At 37.0% G+C, this 15,373-nt stretch overlaps 2 protein-coding genes across 2 annotated transcripts; both read right to left on the bottom strand.

Annotated features, from left to right (window-relative positions):
• Nucleotides 1-1,508: 1,508 nt before the first annotated feature.
• GCK72_023181 (uncharacterized protein) lies at nt 1,509-4,779 on the bottom strand (the record flags this gene model as incomplete). The annotated part of the gene is made up of 6 exons (XM_053735275.1): nt 1,509-1,646; nt 1,884-2,005; nt 3,086-3,236; nt 3,442-3,663; nt 4,253-4,373; nt 4,640-4,779. The coding sequence occupies 6 exons, from the start codon at nt 4,777-4,779 to the stop codon at nt 1,509-1,511; spliced, it is 894 nt and encodes a 297-aa protein (XP_053578841.1).
• A 4,545-nt stretch (nt 4,780-9,324) lies between these two features.
• On the bottom strand, nt 9,325-11,150 carry GCK72_023180 (uncharacterized protein; the record flags this gene model as incomplete). Its single annotated transcript, XM_003103320.2, has 3 exons — nt 9,325-9,352; nt 9,687-9,814; nt 11,067-11,150. 3 exons carry the CDS (start codon nt 11,148-11,150, stop codon nt 9,325-9,327), a joined length of 240 nt encoding a protein of 79 aa, XP_003103368.2.
• Nucleotides 11,151-15,373: the final 4,223 nt, after the last annotated feature.

Raw genomic sequence — 15,373 nt, 5'->3', positions numbered from 1 at the left:
GTGTCGTTTGAGATCTGTTCATGAAACAGAGGAAAATGACAAAGTACCAGTTAACTGATTGCCTTTCTTATTGTAAAACGACAACATTTCATCAACTCGATTTTTTACGTGTCTCATCGATCGATCTTCGGCACGAAAATGTTACTACGCCAATGTGTGAAGTGTCGGCGACGGGCGGCTGGTGGTGAGGAGGGAGCCCCCCGGCGACCGGCACACATCTACTGCAATAAAACGTTTCGGAAATCAACGCACTGGCGTCGCGTGGAACTCTCTTGCCTCCCCGGTTGCGACGGACGGGCGTTTCTATTATTTCGATTTGACAAAAAATATGTGAAGAGAAAAGAAAAAGATAAGAGAGATAGAAGGGCAGAAAAATGATAATAAATCGGTGAGGGAAAGAGAAGTTGGAATGTTTGTTGAGAGCATTGGGGTTTTGTTTTGGAAAAAACGTCTCAATTTATTGGAGAAATGAAATTGAAATTTGCAATATCTCTTCAGGAGAAGACATGAGAAAACAGTGTTGAAAATTGAAAGCAACAATAATTCTATCGTTTTGTTTCGAAAAAAGTGAACCAGTCGCCGAGGCAGTTATATATGCAAATTTACGGGTTTGGAAAAGATCAACAATCATTACCTTTCGAAACTGAGTCTCAAAAAGTGCATTCCTATGAAATTGTCGCAAGAAACAACTATGTGAACTGATGATAACGTACAAATTCACATTTCTCGAAACTAGCCCAACAAATAAAAAAAAATTATTCCTCTCCACCACTATTCGCTACTCAATTGAATAATCCTATTAGTTTTCTTTCGAACTCGTTCTTGATTTATCATTTCGGTAGTCTATAATTTAAATTGAAGAAAACTTGTGACTTACGTTGACGCCTCTATAAAGGCAATCTTATCAAATGGCAAAACTATATGTTTCGAGGAGGGCTTCGCTGGCACGTACACACAATTGATGGTTTTAAGAAAAACTGATAGAACCAATGTCCAGAACGTCACATGTTGAATTCCAGAGAAGCATGGAGACTTTGGATCAACTTCATACGAGGAACCGATAAAGATAGTTTGGATGTTTTATGCAATCTTCTTGATACAGTAAGATATCAAACAGAGTACGAAATATTTTTAGTTCGGAGGAAAGGTGTAACAGGCAGTTGAAAAAAGCTGGTATCACGCAATTACTCTTTTTTCTAGAAACAGAAACACAGATAATTTCATTTCATAAGAACAAAGGGAGTTTTTTTTTTCAGAAGAAGGGAGAATTGGTGTAGGGTGTGGGCGAGCGGGCGAGAGCAGGAAGAGGTGGAAGAAAAACGGAGAGGGATGAATATTCGATTCTTTCGCACTTTTTTTGGTTGGTTCGTGTCATTGCTACACAATGCGACATTAATTACAATTAGGCTGCACAAAATAGAGTGGAGGTATAGAAAAATAGAATAAGATGGATGGAGAGAATAAGAAAAAATGGGGGGTGAATGAGTATATGTGTACGGAATAATTTGTTAGACTTTTGTGATACGACGTGGACCGGCACGTGGTGGAGCTGGACGGGAGAATTGTTTTGGAGCTTCGACCGGGAGTGGATGAATGACTTCGAGAAGTGCTTTTTCGGAAAGGTCGTCACGAGCATCGACTTCCATCTGAAGAATAATTAGGATGAGGGGTGTACAAAAACTTATATGGGCTAATTCGAAGTGACGAAAACCCAATGAAGGAGTGGGAACGAAATGTCTAGTACGATTTTTCAGTTACGTCTCCTAAAGTATGTTTAATGTCAGTATAGCTTTCCAAGTTGCAGGGACCAATTTCAAGCAAGATCCATCATGGTGATTGTGATAGGTTTCAATTTTCCGAGAGGTTGATAGAAAAATACAAACCTTGTTCGTAATCATGACTCCGTATTGGTTTTGAGCAGCGCTGAGGAATGGTCCCTTGCAGCTGGAGTACAGCATTCGTTCCTTGATGGAACTACCAGACGATGGCAAGGAGTAGATGAACACTGGAATAACAATAATATAATATAATAGTTTTGTCACAAAAAAAGTCAAAATTTTCAATATTGGGGAATTGGTCCCATAAGTTTCCATGAGTAATCTTTCAGAATTTTTGTTGATCAGGTTTGTCATTCATCAAATAGAATTGGACCAGAAAAATGATAGAAACATTATACATTTGTTGACTAAACTTTATCTTTTTACAGAAAAGCTCGATTTTGGTGAAAATCTTGTAAAATCTATTTGAACCGAGCTGTGTGATTGGGGAACAACTAGCACCAAACTTAATAAATATTTAAGTTTATCTCATATTATTAAACTCATATAATTTCATAACCAACTGGTAAATTTCTGAATTGTTTTTTATGACTTTTTTGAAAATTGTTGATTGTTTCGATAATTTTATTTTAATCAAAATCTGAAAAAAACGTAGGGATTTTTTATTATTATTTGTAATGGGAACAATTGTATACCATCACACCTCAAGGAACTGACAGTTTGGAAAAACTGCATTCCCAACAAAACTCGCAGAAAAAACTTTTTACATTGAAAAATGGGGGTTCTGCACAAATTCGCTGAAACATTTTATTCAAAAAATTATGAAAAATATTACGTTTAATACTTTTTCCAAATTTTTTGAGACATGAATTTCACTGAAAATCCAATTTGTCAATAATTACAGTAAGAATTTTTGGCTTCCCGGAGAATCAATTGCAGTTCTTCCTCAACTGTCAGTCCGTTGCGGTGCGGTAATAATTTCGAAATGTTGTGAACGAAACTACTTTAAATGAGCTTTCCGTGACTTGCGGAAGATTTCCAAAATAATATATTCGAATCTCAATAATTCTTCCTTTGCTGTTCTTTTTTGTACACTTTTATTTTTATTTTTTCTGCCTGTAAAACATTTTTCATTTGGCTTTGTAAATTGTTTCCGCCTCAATTATACCAGATTAGGTCTACTAGTACTGGGATTAAACATGCACGCAAAAATTCTGAGATTCTCCAAGTTTATTCCGGCCTCAGGTTTTCTTTTAATTGTAGACCGATTTTGCTATGTCATCATTTTACGGATTTTGAATACTTACAAGTGCACTTCTGCGGAACGCCTTCCCATGTGTGATCGAAGTTGTAGAAGGTGTATCTTGGCTTGTCACGTGGCACTTTAGAAGCAAGAGCCGTTGGTTCCAATGAATCGAGAGTGCTTTCCAATTTTATGGCTTCGTTGAGAGTGTCAACCTGTTATTTGAAATGTATTATTAAGAATTCGTGTTGAATAAATTTTCCTTTGTTTCAAATAACATATTGGTTCCCTTTTCTCTCTTTCTCCTTCTTTTGTTTCCAAAGAAAGTGACTCAAATTAGACTAATTGAATCTAACTGAGTCCAGTTCTCACCACTGAAACCTTGTAGTGCCTAATGAAAAAAAAGACGAGTAGTCTTACCGAGAGTTGAACAAAGCTGAGCTGTTGCTGGGCCAATTTTCTCAAAGCTTCCTCTGCATTTCGATCCACTGGGAAGGCAACACCCTTCATGTGTTGTGGTCCGGCATGGGCAATAGCAGCTCTTTCCTGTTGAGCGTTGTGAAGTTCTCGTTCAACCTCGCTCATTGGTCCCAACTCGGTTTTTGCTTTGAGCCATGATTCGAAGGAGTCGAGTGTGAGGTCCTGAAAACATATCATGAATTGTCTTGATTCGAACTGCATAGAGGAAGGAAGTTTTAATGCGGGAAAAATTCTGAATTCGAAGGCACTTGAACTATTATGATACCTAAGATGAGCCGACATGTTTGATCAGTGTTTAAAAACTGGCAGAGAAGTTGCAAATCAGCTTTTTTTTTGAAATTTCTGAGACATCAAAATATTTTTTACTGAAGTTTTTGTTAATTTAAAAGAATAGTGTACGGGAAATTTAAATGGAGGAAAAGATAAGTGTTGACTCTACCAGAAGCTGGTCCACTTACATACTAACTGCGCCGGTAATCCGTATAATAATGTTGTCTACGGATGGTAGCTGTTATAGGTTGAATCTAACTACTGTATGAACTCGGTTAAATTGCCACAGATAATTTTATTGAAACATAAATGTGTTAAGCGTTTCAAACGTAGTTCTCTATGATTTTCAGAACATGAGTCTGGCTTCACATTCCCTGCAGAAACCAGCCCAGTTTATTGATCAACATGATGGATACGTCAAGCTTTTTTTTTTAATATTCGGCATTTTTTATTTTCCCCATTTCCTCGTAAGATAACAAACCTTTTGATCAGTAACATGTTTCTCATGTTCAATGTAACATTGCCCGAATTCACTCTTGAATGTGGCACATGTGGCTGCTAGAAGCATTTTCTCTCGGACTGGAGCACGATCGTCGACGAAACTGAAAGAAAAGAAATCTCCGTTAGTCTTCAACAAGAAACATGTGTGATCTAAAATGTGGTTTCTGTCCATGACAGTTAATGTAATGGTACTTTCAGTGATTTGTGTGTTTTTGGCTTTCTTGTCATGGTACCGATGTGACAGCTAATAATAATCTTGGATGATTTCTAGTATACAAATGAAATTCAATGTTAAGATAAGTTTTTGATTTTGTGTTCTGTCAGGTTGAAGTTCTTGAGCTGTTCATACAAAAACCTGAAGACTCACGTAATAAGAACCCATTCAGTGATGGTATTCAAACGGAAGAGGATGAAGCATGGCTCATAAGCATCCACACATTCCGGTAAGCAGGCTTTCCAATCATCCCGCCAGTTGGCAGTTCCAGCAAACTCGTAGTTCGGCGTCATCTCCTCATTATTCACTACAATCTTGATGAGCCGCAGTTTGGCCTGTTTCCCCAAGTTGAGTGCATTTCGAAGTGCGGCGTTAGCTGCAAAACGTCGTCTTCTCGTCATTTCTTTTCATCTTCTTCCGTTTCTTTTTTTTTCTTTCCCAAAATGTCTCTCTTCCTACGACCCCTTTTTGGTTGGCTCCCAGAAGAATTGATGTTGTATAGTTTTGGGGTGTCTAGCTGAGTGTCTCTGTGCTCTTGAATCCGAAATGGGAGTTTCAAAAAACTTTGCTCTAATCTCACAGACATCTAATGTATATGATGCTCTATAAAAACAATGATGTTCTAGGCGCGCGGAAAAGATGATGGACACTGTTTGCTGGAGTGAATGAAATTGGGGAGAGATGGAGGACATAGGGACTTTCAGTTTGTTTTCGCGCGTTCTCTCTTTCTCTTTATCCAAGTGCACTATTTCGATTGTTCACCTGGGCAGGCAGGTTTCCATTATTAACGGAATGCACCCCTCACTCCACAAACGGTCGGATACAGATAGAGAAAGAGGAGGAGAGGGGGGGGGGGGCTACATCGGGATTTAGGATGAAATCAAAAGCTCGTTCGGGTTTTAGTCCCCCATTGTCAACATTGAAAAGCGAGGAATTGGATCATGAGTGCATGCGTGTGTAATATTATCCTTTTCTCCTGAACCTTCATCTCTTATATCCCTATATCAGGATCCACATCATTGTTCGGAACCCTTTCAAACCACTAAAAGAGATGAAGAAGAGAAAAGATGAAGAATTGCGTCAAGGTTATATTCGTAAATGTAAACGACAAAAGAGAAGAGAGGGTGTTCACTTTACTAAGACCTCCTATTGAGAATTTGAATAGAATTGAGGAAGAGTCAAAAAATAATCCTGAAGAAATGAGGAAAAGAATGCGATAATACCTTGGGAAGTGGGGACGGTAGAGTTGATCTCCTCAGATTTTCGTAAAATTTCCATGTCAAGAAGAGAAACGCCAAAATAGGCAAGAGAAGTGTGAGAAGTGAATCTCATATTTGGACAGTGTGAAGTAGAAAAACAGTTAAAACTTCGAAACTCAAATATTGGTCATCACTTAACCCCGTCTCCTCGCACACACATACACACACTAAACTATGCCGCGTACGCTGACTAAAAAATACCCACCTCTGATTCCAGTTTGGCACGCCATAGTTGTCGTTGATTGGGTCCTGCTGTAGAAAAAAAAGAAATATATGTATATGTATATTTATAACAACGGGGTTGAAGAGAGCAGCTAATACTGCGCGCAACACAACGCAAAACCAACGCACTAGTGCCCCCCATCTCTCGTTCTTTTTTCTTTTCCTACTCTATTCCCTCTTTCTTTCTCTTTCCTCCATCTCCTCGTCTCAATCGCCCCCCCCCCCCCCCTTCCATCTCCTCATTTTCTTTGCCCGTCCGAATGTTCGCGTCCCTCTCGATTTCTCACGATATTTATCGAAACGTCCTTTTGTCTGCTGACTCTCTTCGACTCGCGGCCTATTGTGCATAAACGTCAGGCCTCCTCTCTTTCCCTTAACGTGATGGGGTCCGTCATGCTATTTGTTAGGGTCTCTTCTCCGGAAAAGAATAGAAGAGATGAACAGAAATGGTGTGTAGAAGATGGCCTATTAACACCAACACCCGACATCCTTCGGAACCTTTTTTCTATCTGAAACAGTCAGTTCTTGATGACTGAACGAGAAAGAGAAAGTTTTAAGTGTGTGCGGTTGATGCGTGCGTGCGTGTGTCTAAGTTTCTGTTTCTGTGTCAGTAGTGTGTAATAGTTTTTGAAATTCGAAACTGAACTAAGAATCGAAGATGACGGAAAGCGGAAGAACATATGTGCACTGCAATTCTATAACTTTGAGCAACGAGTTTCGGAAACGTCGGTCATATGTGTGTGTGCAAAATGTGCTAATCAGTTTCACCTTTCTTTTACAAAAAAGATGAGAAACAAAAGAAACTTGGAAAAGAGTTCAAAATGTTGGAGAAAATTGCTTGAAAATAGTCTGGAGGATTTTTTGCAATGTTTTATGGAAGTCGAGTGGAATTTAAGCAAACTGATATCACTGTTTAAGACTTTAAGATTGATTTTTCCACGAAGAGTCCGCCGCTGTCGATTTCCACGGAAGATCTATTAGTTATCGCCACTTTCCTCATTTGCCACGTCACAAAACAAACAAAGTTGTCCAGTTCCTTTCAAAAAACACAAACAAAACAATCCGTTTCAAAAAAATGGCAACTCGAGCCAAGTCCACTCCAAGTCCAAATCCACAAAAGCGGCTCTTACCTTCGCGGTGTTTCGATAATCGCTTTTGTCTAGCCTTGAAGATTTTCTTGTGGAAAGAGAGAATTGAAATGAGAACCCCGTAATTTCTTGTCCTTCAAACCATGATTTTTCACCATACACACCATTCTCCAGCCGTCAGTCAAGTGCCTCTCTCTCTTTGAATGGTTTTGGTTTTCAACAATACCAACTTGACTTCCAATTAAATTTCAAAAACTACAAAGAAAGAAAAGTTGAAAAAATTGTGAACAATGACAGTTTCTTTTCAGCCTTACTCTTATCACTTTTTGATATGCGGGCAATTGATGAGAATGAGTGTTTGAAAGCTATTGTTTTATAATTGTATGACAGGAATACAATTACTAGTTGAAAGACGTCAATTCGCGAGACAGCGAGAAATTGTTATCATGTATCCTTTGACACAAAAATACATAAAACATAATGATGCAAACGAACAACTGGAAAGTGTTAGGAGATTACTTTTGAAAAATTTACATTTTTGTTGGACTGAAAACTTGCAAACAGTCTGGTTTTTGTATAATGGGTCCCTGTGATTCGAATTTCGCACAAAATCACTTCTCTTAATATTTGTGTTGGTGAGATCTTTCAAGAATCCCACGATCCTGACAAAGATTAGAAATGCCACAAATATTTTCCAAGAAACAACTATCAATAATTGGGATCGGGCGTCATGAATCAAACAATATAACTTATAAACAGGAATCACCATTATCATCAGTGCACTTCAGATGATAAAAGAACTCATCATAAATAACATCTTCACTAAAAATGACCGTCAGTATTGCTAAGGTTTTGATTCAGGGAACATCAAAAATCTAAAGAGAAAACATCATTATTACGAGAAGCTTGATGCGTTTTAGAACAAAAGTTAATACTGTTTTTATTTTTTATATCTTCAACCTTTGTATGGACTACTGATGAATAAAAATATAGCTTCTAATGATCAGAAAATATCAGACTTGTCAATAATCCAGTTCCCGGACCGTCCGCCCGGCCTGGCAAGAAAGAAAACTCTTTTTTTTTTTAATTTTGAAAATACAGAGTAAGAGGAGGTTTCAGAGTAAAAGTGCATACATAATGATCTAATGATTAAATTCGAAGTATGTAGTCGAAAACTAGATTTTTGCAAAAACAATGCAAAACATTTTTAAATTTCCAAATTATGGTTCAAAACGGGATCAGCCGGAAGGCGGGCCCGTGACGATATCTGGAAAATATAACTAAGTTTGCACTTGAGTAAAACATGCTGTAGGAAAGTGTTTTATAATGGTTTGTATTATTGTTTTCATCCAATTTTTTCAATATAAACTATTAATATTAAATCGTTTTTAGAACAAAATTATTTCTGGAAGCAATAATCACAATCAAGGAAATGTTGTGAAATCTGTATTAGTAGGATGTATGTATATGATAAAAAAGATATAAAACGTCATAAAGCATCTTCTATTGTTGGAGATATCAAAAAACTACAATGCTTTAACTTAAATTCCAATGAGTAACCTGTTTCTGTCCAAATTTTTTTCTGTCCCAAAAAATGTTCATCTTTTGTTTTTATTGTTTCCGCATATCAACTTCAATAGTTCTGATTATATTGTTTCCATGTTGTTTGTCATTCTCAAGTGGGTTATTTTGTGTTTTCTGCCGATTTATATTTCAGACCCCTTCCCTCTCCATTCTAGTCTAGACTATAATCTCAACAAATTCTGTGACTTCTTCATCTTCACAAAAACACGCTCATCGTATTCGTTACCCCCACCCTCACCTGATTTATTCTTTGGTTTTCATTAAAAATATATCAAGGTGTGTTGAATGTCTCGCAATTCATTATACTTTTAGATGAGCTGGTAGGAACTTTTCCGGGTACCTTTTTTCGTTTTCAAATAATTAAATGTTATTTCCTGTTACTAAAACCGGAAAAGATAATGAAAAATTATTAAATTCACAGAACCTGTAGATCTTCCTGAAGCCTCAAAAAATTAATATTGAAGTGTTTTTCTTAACACTCAATAATAATAATGGATGATAAGAGTATGAGCAAACAATGAATGTGAAGATGATACCACTTAAGGCTGTATAACAGAATGTCTTTATTATTCGACACGGATAGAGATAATCTTAAGAACTTTAGATCTGCATTTATCATGGGCTCTGCAAAGAATTGGAGATAATGGTTGATAAAATGTTGCGACGGAGATCTGTTTCAATGCATTCATCCACGAGAAGGGAAGTATGAGTATCTGGAAATGTCAGACATCAATTCGTTTCATGACATTTGTACATCAATGAATGAGGCGACGATGCGACTATGTGGTCCCAAGTTCTATAGATGATTTTTGATATGCATAACTCATTTAGTCAGCGTTTTTGCGGATGCTAAGGATATATTCTCAAATATAGAAATATATCAAAATGAGTATGCCATGTTCTTCAACAGAATGCCTAATTGGAGCGGAACCAATTTCTTCATCCACTCTTTTTGGCATTCCGCATAATCCATCAAAAACGAACAGAACTTGTATGAAGAACAAATAAAGATCGACATGCTAATAAAAAAATGATAAAAATATGTACCTTTTCTCTCCATTCATGCTTTTCTTTCCACGAGCCGCTTGGAAGGAGAAAGCCCGTTTGGCGGGCATATAATCGGCAAACTCACCGAGTCGGTTCATGGAAGATCCATCATTGAAAGATGGTTGGAACTGCAAAATAAAACTATGATGACGTAGAAAGGGCACACGTCAGATTACTAAATGGATATAAGCATGAGGGTGTTTTTCTGCCAACTTTTCTCCTAATACTGTCAGATTAATTGTGGTTTTCCAGCCAAAAAACGTAGTAAATCTTTTTAATCTTCATTGTATAAAAGATTCGGTTGCATATGGTAATCCCTACACGCCCTCAACCTGGAATGTATTTTTGACACATTTCTGATTCCACTGATTGGGAATTTTGAGTTTTTGAACAATGATGACAGAGAGATTATTTGAAAGGTGGGAATAGTTTTCTACAGCGTGGGAATATCCTTTTCCGATGCCCAGGTATTGATCTTGTTGAACTCAAAGTGTTTGGGTGTTTTTCTAGTAACAGAACTAGCCGTTATAGCCGGGCTGAAAGGGACTACGTTATCATAAAAAAAGTCTGATAATCATAGCTGATTTGATGATTCCAAATTCTATAGTGTGGTGAAGAAACCTAAGAACCAAAACGAAGTTTACTCAGATCAAAACACAGATCATAAAATCAAATGCTCAAAAAAGTTAGGACGATGGCGGATTAAATTTTGTTTTTTACCGTAAAACGCATTCATTCAGAAAACCCAATGTTTTTCCCAATTTCACAGAACGTTTGAATTTGTACATGGTCCAACAACAATAGTTTCCCACGCACTGAACGGTAGAAAACTAACCAATTGAAAACATGTTCTTTTATGAGATCCGGGTAGAAAATATTGTTATGCGTTCAAATTTTTACTTATTTGATTTACATAGCTTATCGATGTAAATAAGAAACTGCACTTTTGATGGGTAGTTACCGGAACTAATTTTTTTAAAGTAGCGTTCAAAATGGGATGAGTTGGGACGTCCGTTCGGCATCTCCGTCAAGCGAGTCCCGGGTGGTCATCAAACGGTTAAAAGTGAACCTCCATTCTTGAAACTTTGGAAATCGCGTTCACTGATATGTCTTCAGGTTCTGTGAAAGTTTGACCACTCACCGATAAAAATCGACTGTTTTCCGAAATAAGCGAAAAAAAAGTGGGGCGCCCCATCTCGAGCGCTATTAAAAAGATTCAACACAACCATTTATTTGCTGTATTTTAGCTAGGCAACAGACAGTATCAAGACAAAATATGCGTTAGAATTTTATAAATCAAAATATGACTATGGCCTGATTGGAACCACATCAATCTACCCCCTGAAACTGTCACACTTGCAATTCAATCTTTTAACTGACCTTTGAATTGTACAAAAACCGCTGAGCGGTGACTGCCGAAAGGCAGGCAAAGCAGAAAACAACGATGAGAAGCCGGCGGAACATGCAGAAGATCCTTTGAAAATCGGAGAATACCTGAAATGAAATGAACCAATGTTTTCTTTTTCCGTTCGTTTTATGGTTGAGACAGCAGTCAAGCAGTCAGACAATTTGTCAAATGAACAAGAAAAGAGAATGAAACGTATAATGAATTCATAGAGAATTGAATGGATACTTAAATGGAGGTAAGAAATCAAAAAATGAAAGTAAGAAGAAAAAAGGAAATGAACAAGAACAAGTTAAGAACATCAAATGATTAGATGAGAGAGAGCAGCTCTTCCTGTTCTCGTTTTATACCGACAACCCTCAAAAGTGGGCGGGAATCAAAAAGAAGGCGGGCTGGATTAATGAACATCACTTCTCTCTTCATCTTTTTTCTAATAGTGGGAGGCTCAATATCAGATGAATGACATAATTTTATTGGATTAAACCCACACTCAAATATTCAAACTTTTTTATTCTTCCCCCTCCTCACATCTTTTCCACTTCAATGAAACGGAGTAAAGTGACGATATTTGAACTGATGGATAGGGAAGGATAAGCGACACAAAAAAGAAAAGTGTTTTCGTAGGTTATGTTTCCGATAGTTGTTATACTTAAAGAGTGGAAGGTGCAAGGAAAAGCATGGGAAATTACGGGGATTCTTCGAAGAAAGTGGGAAAATGAGTTTTTCAGAAGATATTCTTAGAATTCATGGGAAGAGGTTGGAATGAATTAACAAGTGAAGCGGCGCTAGGTTCATTTGGAAATATGTTACGACACAACTCGTGCCTGATTATGTTTAGCTTCAATGGATTTTAAGATCAATTTTTTTGTTTTTGTGCAAAACTGCACGTTTCGAAAGTTGGAAGCGAAACATAACTAAGGATCTAGGGATAGAGAATGACTGAACTTGTTTACCAAGGTGGATAGATGGATGAGATGGGGGTGGGGCTTCTGTGTGTGACACCATTGATGAAACGGGGCTAATTGAGCTGGTGTGACCGCCCGCATCAAGTTATGATGGACTCGAAGATAGAAAGGATGAGGACAGGGCACTGAATGCAAATGACAAGTATTGAATTCGAAGAAATGTTGAAAGCTTAGAGATTTGATTGGTCAGACTTTGACAAGAGGGAGTGGAATGAAACTAAAACCATTTAAAAGTCTAGTTTCTAGTAAGCAGCAAAGGGTGGGTGGATGTTTCTGATGTCTTGAGAGTAAAAGCGGTAATGTTGCACATTTCCTTGTTGTCTTGACCAGAAATAAAGGAGAGAAGGGGCGGATAGTAAAACAGGAATAATTCAAGGGCGATGCTAAGCTAAATTGCACTCGGCCGCAAGGAACCGCGTTTCCTATTGGTGAAGAACCTCGTGCTTTGGGCCCCAAACTAGGCTGATCAAAAAACGGAGCAGGTCGTAATTTTTTTTGGTGAGAGGAAGTTTTATTCAACATGTTGCTCTTCCAGGAATCATCAGGATGACCTATCGGTGATGAGCAAATCGCTTAATTATTCAGAAAAAATGTTGGCTAGAATCTTTTCCAGGGACATAAGTTGAGATAACAAAGTTTCGCAACACCTCTTTGCTCACCGGTTTTCGCGATCTTAGAAAAGTATGAGTAATAATTTGGTCATCTCATATTTGCATACATCAGTTCATTTTTTACGCATTGTTGTATTCATTTTCACTGATCATCTCAAGAATGAACACAAGACTCTGATGTAGGACAATTGAATTCAGATGTTTTTAAAGTGGTGTTTTAAGATATTGATAAAGCATGAATAGTACCTGATTGTGCAATGATGACATGGAAATTATGCTTTGAAAAAACGCGGGCATGTGGTTTTAGAAACTAAATCACGAAAAGCGATACAAAATCTAGTAGAGGGTATTCATTCTTACTGTAGTCACGAGCCTTCTCCGCTTATGTAGAGAGCGGACCACTACAAGTGAATTTACGAGCATGGAGATATGAAAATGACGTTTTTTCATCCAAAAAAATGTTTGCCGACTATTAAAAACGTCAACAAAACAATCGGAAGAAAAAGTGGGAAGCAAGTCATTTCGTGGTCACAGAACAATGCAAAAGCTCAACTTTGGGGCACATCAAACTTAATAGCTGTTGGTTTGAATTTTGATCGTTCTCGGAATTTTGGATATGGACTTTTGTTTTGGAGGAAAAATGGAAGTAGAAAGACAAAGAACCAGGAGTTTTCTGAGTCAAACTTCAGTTTTAGAAAAAGATTTTTCCAGAACAAAGTCTCTTAATGTACGACCAATAAACTTTGAGGGATTATTCTAACCGACTTTTGAAAGCACGCGAAAACCACAGGAAGGTTCAGCTTTTCAGACACAAAGAAAACTTATTTCGAGCTCGGAGATGTTTTGAAAAAACTTCTGGAAAAGATGCACGAGGCATGACAAATTTAAGCGTTACCAGATTTATAGCATAGAAACAGAAGACAAATATTTTTTACAAAACATAAGCAATTTTCGAAATTTATGTTCTTACGACTATTTCTTTGCAAAATTGAGAATCTCTTGTGACTCGCTTGCAAAAATTTGGTGCTCTTTTAGAAATTTCGAAACGTTCATGTTTTATTTTGAAATGGGAAGTTTGAAGTGAAAGACAACGAAGTTAAGGGAATTATGAAAGAGAGACATCCTAAATGAAACATTTTTGAAAAGCTAAAGTCTGTTAGTTGGTTTGCAGGAAATGCTGACTAGGAAGTCTCTAGTTAGTTATGGACATATTAGTCAGAGAGATCGCAATGAAGACAGCCTATTCCTAATTGCATACATTCATGGAAGTGTGTGAGCATGACTGACTAACAGGGGAAATTTGACAGAATTATTAACTACAGTATGACATTTCACAAAATATATTACTCACTAGAAAAAAAAATAAAGGATTACTTATACTCAAAAAAGGAGAAACATGAAACCTCGGCATGTATATAAAAACCAGAGAAAAGCTTTTCTTCAGTTTCAGAGACAAAAAAATGAGGAAGTGTCTTGTTCATTATTCATAGTGTCTTTGAAAAATGGTTTCCCGATTTCTTTGTCGGTGTTGTAAAAAGCGTTTTTCACGCTTAAAAAACAAAACACTTTGGATATCTCCAAAGATGGTCGGACTGAAAAAAATGAGTAGAGTTTGAACTTTTTGACTTTTAGTTCTTCGTTTGAAAAAAAAACAAATCAGACACGCAAAAACACCACGAAGGAATCTGAAAGCCATTAACGAACAAAAAACTCATTCTATTGATGCTGCTGCCGTTCTATTACTATTGGATAAACACAGATTTGCATAATTTATGAAAACGAAATACAAAGGCTGAAACGATTTCCGTAGATAACTACCTCAGAAGTTAGCAAAAAATATTCAAGTTGTAAGCGAAAAGATAATAACAAATTTGGTTGGGACCACCGAACACTACTTGGTCACAAAGACTCAGCACAAGCGACCGAAACATGATTATCGAACCTTTCTGGTGTTTGAGACAGCGATTGGAGTGTCTGATAGTGGCAGTTTCTCATTTAAATTATTTCGTCATTAATTTGTGTGAAAGAAAAAAAACAAAGAATATCTAAAAATGAATAATTGATGTTTTGTCATGCCGCCGACCGATCTAACAGGGTTCCACATAACGTGCCTGGAGCATACATATTTTAATCATAATAACATTAACATTGTTTGGTTCATTCTACCCAATTTTTCAAACCGTTCTAGTCACATCATTGCATGAAACCAAAACTTTTGAGAAAACAAGATCAGAAGTTGAATTATGATCTGACAGTAAAAGCTTTTTTCAACTAGCTTTAAAAACACTTGATAATATCAAAGTCTATTCAAAAAACAAATTCAAAACCTATTGTTAAAAGAGTAATCTGGGTTCATTTGTTATAATACAATCAACCATAACACAAAAAATGAAGATTAAAATATTTGAGTGGGAGATCAAAAACGTGAGTGCTCTTTATTTTCTGGCACGGCTTAAAAAATGGAAATTTGAGTTTTGTGATGTGGGAAAGGGTCTGTTAAAAAGTGGATTTAACTTTCTGTGCTAAAACAGGGGGAATCACTCAGCAACAAGGTCAAAAGTAATTTAAATAATCACCTTGGAAAAACTAGTTTCTACTTTTCAGGTAAACCCTGGTATTTTCTTTCAAACCCGAATTGAGGGTCAAATTATAAATGTTCCAGGAGTACGGCTCCAGCTTTTTCGAAACTTAATTTCAAGAGAATAT

This window comes from Caenorhabditis remanei, chromosome X (assembly GCF_010183535.1).
Source record: "Caenorhabditis remanei strain PX506 chromosome X, whole genome shotgun sequence".
NCBI classification, from domain to species: Eukaryota; Metazoa; Nematoda; class Chromadorea; order Rhabditida; family Rhabditidae; genus Caenorhabditis; species Caenorhabditis remanei.
Note: the sequence above shows the minus strand (reverse complement) of the source record. Positions and strands in the feature narration are given on the sequence as shown.